The following is a 9,279-nucleotide window of genomic DNA, read 5'->3' on the forward strand; positions in this document are numbered from 1 at the left end:
GCACGCTTTTATCGTTTGTTTATGGAAAAGCCGGTCATCGTCAACTCCAAGCCATCTCCCACGGCGTGTCGATCGGCGTCCTCGTCCACGTCTTTCGAACGCACTTTGCCTTTCTCGGCCGCCGCGTCGCCCAGGCTCTTTTTGCGGAAGTCGCGAGGCAGACGACCGAAGGACAAGGCGTCCGTCGGTACGTCGGCGGTCGGAGGTGCGCACACGGGAGAGGGTCTTTCACTTTGAGCGAGCAGGGCCGTCCCGGGGACAAACAGGTCGTTCAGGCGATCTTCCCGCCGCCGGACGGAGGCGACCTCGGGAGAGCCGTCCCCGTCCGTCGGTCTCCGACAGTAGACGACGTATCCGTCCAAGGGACAGGAGCGTGACCTCAGCAGGACGGGGTCCACGCAGTCCAGGTGAAACTGAGGGAACAGACGAACAAACACCAGGGTGCTTTCAAAGAGCATTTAGAACCAAGCGTCACAAAGATTGGATCGGTCAGCAGAGAAACGTCCCAGCTCAAGTTTAGTCCGAAGAGCCGAAGCCGACGAACCAAACACGAGAGCTATACCGAGAGCGTTTAGCTCTCATCTTACGGGAAAGCTCCAAAAGAGCAGCAGGGCCAGGGGGAAGAGCGCGCGTACCTCGTGTCGACAGGGCAGAGTTCTGAGCCGCTGACCCTCACGGAATGCCCGCAGGCAGATCCGACACTGCATCCCCTCGTCCAGCAGCCGAGAACCGCGCCTCACCACGGTCGCGGGAACACGCTCCAACACGACGTCCGCGGGAGGCTCCGGCGGACCGCGGCGGAGGGGAAGGCGACACCGGGCTACCGCCTGAGCACGGCCGGAACCGAACCCTCCCTCTACGCACCCGCCGGCCGGCGGCTCCGGATCCGGGGCGGAGCTCGCAGACGCGGGAGTCCACTCTTCTTGTCTCGTCTGTTTGGAAAGAAAAAGCGAGTTTAGTTCAGAAGCCGGTACGGGCGACAGGCCGAGGTTCCATCGCAGAGCCTTACCGTTCTCGACGCGAGGGGATGCTGGGAGTGGCTCCCTTTCTTTACGCAGGTCTCGCAGAAATACAGAGAGCTGCAGAGGAGGCATCTGCCAAAGACATAATCACAATCGATCTGCTTTCTCTCATAAGATAAACACTATTCCGCGTCGGAGCGTCAAAGCGAGAGAACCGGTCCGGTTTCTTCCTACTTTAAAATCACCGGGAGGAACCGGTGGCAGCACAGGACGGAAAATGAAGAGAAGAACCAACCGGCACTCTGAGCTGTAAACGACATTCACGAGAAGAGTCTTTCTTTTTCTCGTCCCACTCTGGAGATTCTTTTGGGTTTCCCTTTAACTAAGGACAGCAAGTCGTTTGTCTTTTTTTGCTTGGAGAGTACGGTCGGGTTCTGTTTAGTTTCTCCGATTCGCTTCATCCTAACTCTCAAAGCGACGTCGGGAGTCGTCGACACTCTTACGGCAACAAAAAGCTCACTAAAATCAGCGACAAGTAGCTCGAGACCGTAAGTGTACGACGCCGCGGCTCAGACGGAGTCGCCTCAGACACGCGGTTCTTTGGTACCGGCGAGTCCGTGCCACCCGGGGTTCCTTTCGGCTCACGTGCCACAGCCGCCATTCCGTGCCCAGCGACGGGAAAGCATCGCTCGGCACGGGCGGGCGGCTCAGCCGCCGGGGCGTCTCTTCGGTTCCGCTCACCTATAACAGGTCCCGGTGACCGGGCCCACCGTGCAGCAGTAGCAGACCACTCCCAGGTGTCTCTCTGCTCGCTCCCTCTCGGCCGCCGTGAAGAGGCGGGCCGCGTTCCGGGCCTGCTCCCGGAGCAGCCTCAGGGAGCCGAAGCTCTCCCTGCACAGGGGGCACCGCAGCATCTCCCGGCCGTCCGACGGGTCCCGGTGGTCGGCCCACACATTCATGCAGGAGATGTGGACGCCGTTACCGCAGCCGTACCTTACGGGGACAGACGCCGGTTCGTGAAGACACATCGGCCCAGAAACCGAGGTAAGCGACGGAAACGGTCGACGGAAACCCACCTGCAGTGACACACGGGTTGTTTCTTCAACAGGAGCCCCTCCAGACAGATGGGACAGACGTCGCGGTCGTCGATCTCTTTCCGGCCGACGAGTCCGGTCTCTTCTTCGGAGGCCGAAGCCCGAGGTCCAGCAGCGGCGGGGGCCTTAGCCCGGTGCGAACCCTGGAGAACCTCCATCATCTGGCGCTCCGACAGGCCCGGCAGAGAGGCATCTGCGGCAGAAAAACGGGTCAGCGGCCGTCAGACTCGCTTTCTCATCCAAAGCAGAAAAGGTACGGGAAGCGGCAAAGCTTACACTGGTGTTCTCTGGGTAGGTGGAATTTCTTGAGTAAAATCCTGGAACGGCACACAGGTTTGGGAGTAAGCAGGTTCAGTTGAGCGTTTTGTAATGACAGACTTTATGGGTTTGCATGAAAATGTTTCTTTAACCGGTGTGAAACAGTAGAACAGGAGACATGAAAAGGCTCATTATTTAGCAAATCACATAAACAGTGTTTGCGATTGTTGTTTTCTCACGGTTACGACAGGGTCACGTTCAAGGCGAAGAACCCGGACAACAGTAGAATCAAAGGGAGAAGCGATACCAGCAGACGTGTTTGCAGGGCCGCCGCTCCCTGGCGAACGTCGGACAGGTGCAGGTGTGACGCTCGCCCAAACACACCTGGACAACGAGAGGACACGGTGGATCCCGTCGGTTCCCGAAGCGTTTTCGGAGGACACCCAGGCCACCCACCTTGAAGTTTTTGGTCTCCCCGTCCTCCCTGAGCAGGAAGGCGGTCGGGCCGAAGGAGCGCAGCAGGAAGACGGCGGAGTCGAGGGCCCGGTCCAGAAGGGAGCCCGCCGCGTCGGCGGGAACGTTCCCGGACATCCCGACGCCGACGGCTCCGGGGGGAGCGACGGGTACGGATCTACGGCAGAAGAGAGCGGGAAAGGGTTTTCGCGAAAGCACATTCCTTCCATTTGTTGAGAGGAGCGAGAAGGTCATCTCCGAAACACGAGGGGATTCTCTGTGGCCGGCGGCAGGTCACGAGAGGTCAGCCGGTTCCGTTTCAAGCATACCTATAGAAATCTCAAAAATAACGATTAGGACGTAGAGGTGCAAAGGCGCAGACTTTCAGGTGCTCTTACCCAGACCTTTTTTTCCGTCACCGTCTTTCCAAAATAGAAGTAAAACGTATGAGTTTGACGGAGAAATATTTTTCAAGAAACCAAAGAAAGGAAAGAAGAAAAAAAAACAACAACTCGAAGAAGGCCATTCACCGTTTGCATTCTTTCATTTTTTTGTAAATTGTTTTAAAAGTGTAATGTTGAAATTAAGGAATATTCAACAAACAGCAGGAAAACATCCACCGTTTTGCTCACACGGACCAGGTTAGTTTAGCGCAACGTTTGCAAAGCGTTTTATTTTCTCTGCATATTCCGCCGAGTCAGTATCGTAGTCTCTTTTCTGAATAACCAGATAATTTTTGAATATTTGGTTGTTGTTTTTTAAACTCTTCCTGCAGACGACAGATTGAACGATAGTATTTATTTATTTATTGTTGGGTAGCACGAAATGACCTAATGTCGTTTTGATGTAGTTTATAAACTGTGTATAAAACCTGTAAAACAGCGCCCCTGGTGGCGGAAGCGCCGTAGAGCAGTTCAGCCGCTTCTCTGGTAGTTTTTTTTTCGACATTTGACTTGATTTCGCTTTCTGATCGGTTTCCTTTTGAACGGTTCTTCACTACTGCGGTTCCGGTTGCTTACCAGCTGGAACCAGTCGTGCTCTTGATTTGTAACCGTGGGTCAGTCGTCACGTCGAAGCGACGCGGTTTACGTCCAAACAGCTCGGCTGTAACAGGACAGTTGAAGGCAACACAGAAAGCGAAGCGTTTGCTTCTCAGCCGCTTAAGTGAATATGTGAAATAAAGCGGGTGAATATGAAAAGGGAGAAGCTGACCTGTTTCGGCAAGAGATTGTTTGAAAATTAGCGGTGCGACAGCAGAACTTGAAAGCGGAGCTGACTCGGAGATCCTGTCGGCATGGTAACCGGGGAGTCTTGCGTCTTACCGGCAGAGGGCGACATTTTGCATAAACGGAAGATGCTCTTCAAGTTACAGTCATATGAAGAAGTTTGGGCACCCCCTATGAATCGTAATGATTAGTATTTCGAAATTTTTGGATCTTTGCAATAACTTTTAGAGTTTTATATAACCAATCACTTATGGACACAGTAACATTTCAGTATAGAAATGAGGTTTATTGGACTAAATGAAAATGTGCAGAGGTGTAAAAATACGGGCACCTCAACATAAAAGCGAAACTAATATTTAGTAGCCAAAATAACAGCCTCCAGTCGCTTCCTGCGGTCTTCCGTTTCCTTACCGTGTTTCGGCGTCTCCATCTGCAGACGTATTAAAAGATTGTGTTTGCTCCCTGACTTTTCTCTGGACCTCAGTGTCTGAATTGTGCACTTGACAGTTTGCCGCCGGTTCATCCAAGTCGGCGGACGTCAGAAGAGGGCCGATCATCAAGCCGGTTTTCCTCCAAATCTCCGGCAGGTCCGCCGAGAAGAAGAGGACTCTTCCGAAGCTCCACCGGGTCGGATCAGACACAAAACATGTTAAGGTTTGTAGGTCTATCAGTTGAGACCGATTCCTGTAGGTTTAATGTAGAATGAGTTTTGATAAATTCAGACCGAGGATTCGGATAAACTTTTTAAATAAATGCTTTAAATTGTAGGAGGTTTGCAGAATTACAATTAGAGAACGGGGAATCAGGTGTTTGGTATTTATCACAATGGTATAAATTTGGATTTCCTAATCATTGGTTATTTGAAGCAGTCATTTTTGATAGAGAATGACTGCTACAGAAACAACAGCTGCTGAAATCTGAAAAAATAAAAAAAGTCTAACTCCACCATTTATAAATAAAGCAAGCACACACAGATAGACTCAGACTCTGGAAACAGGAATAAAAAACAACAGCAAAGAAAAAAATAAATAAACAAAAAAACAAAAAAGAAAACACGAGAAATCTGCTGAACAAGATAAATACAAGATGAATGCGAATCACTGTTTTTCTCTCTGCCCGAAACGTCGACCCGCCGGGACGAGCTCGCTCCTAGCGGCACCGACGAATTCAGCTGACGTCACTGAGCTCGATCCGGCCCTTCCACCTTAAATCAAATCCAATCAAATGTTATTTGTATAGCACTTTTCGCAGGAAGGCATTTGATGACGTTTCTATCAAAACATGACGTGCATTTTTAGCGGAGATTCAAAGGAAGTCTGTGTTTTCGCCGTTTTACGGTTTTCTGGAAGTTTTTGTCAAAATTTGTGGTGCATAGATGCTGCAAGCTGCTTCTCCTCTCTTGGTTCTGGTTCTGAGGATGCAGAGTAGATCAGAACCAGAAGACCCGAGAGGTCTGGAAGGTTGATACAACAACAGCAGATCTTTGATGTATTGTGGTGCTAAACCGTTCAGTGATTTGTAAACTAACAACAGTATTTTAAAATCTATTCTTTAAGCTACAGGGAGCCAGTGGAGGGACTTTAAAGCTGGTGTTATGTCTCTATCTTCCTGGTTCTAGTGAGAACGCGAGCAGCAGCAGCAGCAGCGTTCTGGATCAGCTGCAGCTATTTGATCGATTTGTTGGACAGGCCCATGGAAAGAGTCAAAGCAGTGGGACATCATGAGGAAACGATTTAATTGTTTACACACAGTTCTTTCAATAACTTTGCAGACAAATGTTGGCCTGAATGAGCTAAATCAAGATATTTCTCGTAAATTCTTAACAATACGATTTAGAAAAAAATACTTAACAGCGATCATCTTTTCAGCGATATTACAGTTGAGAAACGAGTTTCAAGGGAAAATATAATTGTGTTTAATTTTGTTATTATTTTTATAGAAAAAATAGTGTTTTACGCCATTTTCGTTCCGCCCCGCGGCGGAGTCGTGTCGCAGATCGAATTGTTTGCGCATTTCTCCGTGGAGGTTTCTTTGTACCAGACACAACCTTTACTTTAATTGGGGCAATGGAATCAATGATATATGGAACTTCCCAGCCAGCACACCTAGGTGGGCCCCATATGGGATATAAGTGGGCAGGCAATATGGGTCCCAAAAGGGTTTGTCCACGGTTTCCATGGTGGCCCCACATGGGTTTGCCCAAGTAGATTTTAATGGGTGCTAACTGGGTTTTCAGTGGGTCCCACATGGTTAACTCACATGAGGCCCATCTGTGGCCCACTAGGGTGCTGTCAAGAATATTTACGTGGGTCCCAATTGGGTCTGAACTGGGCTAGAATATGGGTACCAAGTGGGTTTGTCCACGGTTTCCATGGTGGCCCCACATGGGTTTGCCCAAGTAGATTTTAATGGGTGCTAACTGGGTTTTCAGTGGGTCCCACATGGTTAACTCACATGAGGCCCATCTGTGGCCCACTAGGGTGCTGTCAGGAATATTTACCTGGGTCCCAATTGGGTCTGAACTGGGCTAGAATATGGGTACCAAGTGGGTTTGTCCACGGTTTCCATGGTGGCCCCACATGGGTTTGCCCAAGTAGATTTTAATGGGTGCTGACTGGGCTTTCAGTGGGTCCCACATGGTTAACTCACATGAGGCTCATCTGTGGCCCACTAGGGTGCTGTCAGGAATATTTACCTGGGTCCCAATTGGGTCTGAACTGGGCTAGAATATGGGTACCAAGTGGGTTTGTCCCGGTTTCCATGGTGGCCCCACATGGGTTTGCCCAAGTAGATTTTAATGGGTGCTGACTGGGTTTTCAGTGGGGCCCATGTGGTTAACTCACATGAGGCCCATCTGTGGCCACTAGGGTGCTGTCAAGAATATTTACGTGGGTCCCAATTGGGTCTGAACTGGGCTAGAATATGGGTACCAAGTGGGTTTGTCCACAGTTTCCATGGTGGCCCCACATGGGTTTGCCCAAGTAGATTTTTATGGGTACTAACTGGGCTTTCAGCGGGACCCAGATGCCTTAATCCTGTAGGAACAATTCTCATCTAACCTGGATGTGAATTACATTCATAGATATGCAATCTTGATCAACAATCCAAAGTCTAGCTTAAAACGTGTTCAAATAAAAAATAAAAAAAAAGAGATGAAAAATTTATTTTGCTCAAGGCTTTTATTTAGTAATTTAAAATATTGTCAGGAGTTATTTTTTACCTCACTACAGCAATTATTAGAACTTCATTAATACTCAGGGAATGGTGCCACAAAAAGAAATCTGCAATTATTCACGACATCTTTGAAAATAACAGAAGCTAGTTTACTATAACAAACTTATAAACAGATCTATAAATATATATCTATAGATGCACACAAATAAAGACACCTACATATTTTCCTACAGGTCTATAAATGTATACATCTAAATACTATCTATATAACTTTATACACGTATATTCACATTGATACACACAATGTGAATATACACACCTATATAGATCTTTCACAATACATTTTTGTTAAACATTTTTAAAAATAACCTACATGCCATATGCATGCTTAAATTTGAAATCTCTCATACTTTACTGAAACTGTCCATCTTGAAAGACCTCCCCAACCTGAGTTTGAACTGGCAGTCTCTCTAGTCTATTTCCACTTCCACTCGGGCTCCAGTAAACCACTTCGAGAGTCTTTGCTGTATGCTTGTGTGATTCTGTAGATGGATAATTTCTTTTAAGTCCCCTGAAATAACAAGCAAAGGTAGAAATTGTATTAGTGTTTCATTTTAGCACAATGTAACATTCATGAGATTTGCATCTCCCCCTTCATGGGGCAAAAATGCTTGCAGAGATATGCCATAATCAAAAGGACTCTTGAGTCATCATTATTATGTACAGAAACTATATTCTTACTGTAAATTTAAAATATATCCATCTATATAAATCAACTAATAGGTTCTATCGTGGTTTTGTGGTTATTTTAATATTGTTTGAAATGCAAACAATATTACCTTCAAATTTTTAAGTTCTTAACAACAGTGAAAGAATACTGTTCAAATAAAACCAAAAATTGAAGACTCAATTTTTAACCTAAAAACATTACTAAAAATAACAAACAAAAGCATAAAACAACCAAAATAAATTAACATATGTTTAAGAAAGAAAAGTGAAAAAAAAAAAGTTACTCTGACAATAAAAACTGATATTTACCATACAAAACATCAAAGAGACGCAGGTCCAAGAGCTTGTTTCCAATGTTGGCCAAAAAGGTTGAACTGGACTTCCAGTTCATGGGACATGAGGAATCGCACAGCTGGTTGTATTGTGTCATCTAAGGATGCTCCTCCAATTTCTGCAGCCATGGCAACCTTAAGTACAATGACAATAACAGGACAAACATTTTGTTTTTGTTCATCAGTTTGTCATTATATCACTCTTATGTGCTTAATTTCACTAACATATTAATCTACCTTTTTCAAATCATTATAAAGTGATCTTCACACGCTGATCCTCTTGAAGCCTGCAAAAATATATATTTTATGAGTGCAATATAACATTTAGACTTTTCAAAAAAATAAAAAAATTAAGGCAAACAGCCTTTGTATAGATTAACTACTGAAGCCTTATATTGTAAACACTGAACAGTTTTGCAATTATCCTAATTTCTTTGTTAACGTGACAGGACTAAGACAGTAGTATTACTCTTAAGAGAAGTTTAGAAAATCACTATAAATGTAACTAATAAAGCCTAAAACATTTCACATATAAAAAAATTAGAGCTACAATTAAATATAAGTACATTTCACATAACTGCTAGCTAAATATTACAAAAATATCAAAAAGAATTTCTTCATCTTTCAATATTTGTTTCAGGCTTGGCCACTGATTGACATGATGGGTTTCAATTTACGGACCCACATGCAGTAACCACACGTTGGATAGGGATGAGTGAGTGATTTATTTACAACAGGACAAAATAAAATCTATTTCCCGGACATCAGCGGAAGGGTGAGGACCACTCGACCAGGTTGGCCTGAAACGAGAACTTAGTTATGACGGGCTTAGAATGACTGATCGGAGGGGAAACAGGAACAGGCTTACTTTGGTGCGGGTCTTTCGAGGCGTGGGTGTGAGATGCCAGGTTCCTGAGAGAGGGTGTGCAGCGGTTCCGAAGGTAAATGCGAGGTGGGAATGGAAGAGAGCTGGAAGCTCGAAGGGTGGAGTGGAGGCAGTGAATCGGCGGAGCGAGCACGAGGTATTCACTGGTGAGTTCTCGAATGAGGC

At 46.5% G+C, this 9,279-nt stretch overlaps 1 protein-coding gene and 1 long non-coding RNA gene across 3 annotated transcripts; both read right to left on the reverse strand.

The window, feature by feature from the left end:
* Positions 1-2: 2 nt before the first annotated feature.
* Positions 3-4,064, reverse strand: zswim2 (zinc finger, SWIM-type containing 2). 2 transcript variants are annotated; one of them, XM_055059226.1, is made up of 10 exons: positions 3,980-4,064; positions 3,787-3,871; positions 2,771-2,945; positions 2,622-2,698; positions 2,333-2,373; positions 2,039-2,249; positions 1,704-1,955; positions 1,010-1,094; positions 636-932; positions 3-413 (listed from the first exon to the last, which is right to left on the reverse strand). In XM_055059226.1, the coding sequence occupies exons 3-10, from the start codon at positions 2,903-2,905 to the stop codon at positions 9-11; spliced, it is 1,503 nt and encodes a 500-aa protein (XP_054915201.1). In that variant the 5' UTR covers positions 2,906-2,945; positions 3,787-3,871; positions 3,980-4,064; the 3' UTR covers positions 3-8. The 2 variants fall into 2 exon arrangements, with proteins under 2 accessions (XP_054915201.1, XP_054915200.1); XM_055059225.1 differs by lacking the exons at positions 3,787-3,871; positions 3,980-4,064 and adding an exon at positions 3,639-3,754.
* Positions 4,065-7,153: 3,089 nt separating this feature from the next.
* LOC129378620 (uncharacterized) lies at positions 7,154-8,530 on the reverse strand. Its single transcript, XR_008608064.1, has 3 exons — positions 8,466-8,530; positions 8,206-8,363; positions 7,154-7,738 (listed from the first exon to the last, which is right to left on the reverse strand). It is a non-coding gene; the product is annotated as an uncharacterized LOC129378620 (long non-coding RNA).
* Between the last annotated feature and the right edge of the window lie 749 nt (positions 8,531-9,279).

Source organism: Poeciliopsis prolifica, unplaced genomic scaffold (assembly GCF_027474105.1).
Source record: "Poeciliopsis prolifica strain line A6 unplaced genomic scaffold, Auburn_PproV2 SCAFFOLD053, whole genome shotgun sequence".
Classification (NCBI taxonomy): Eukaryota; Metazoa; Chordata; class Actinopteri; order Cyprinodontiformes; family Poeciliidae; genus Poeciliopsis; species Poeciliopsis prolifica.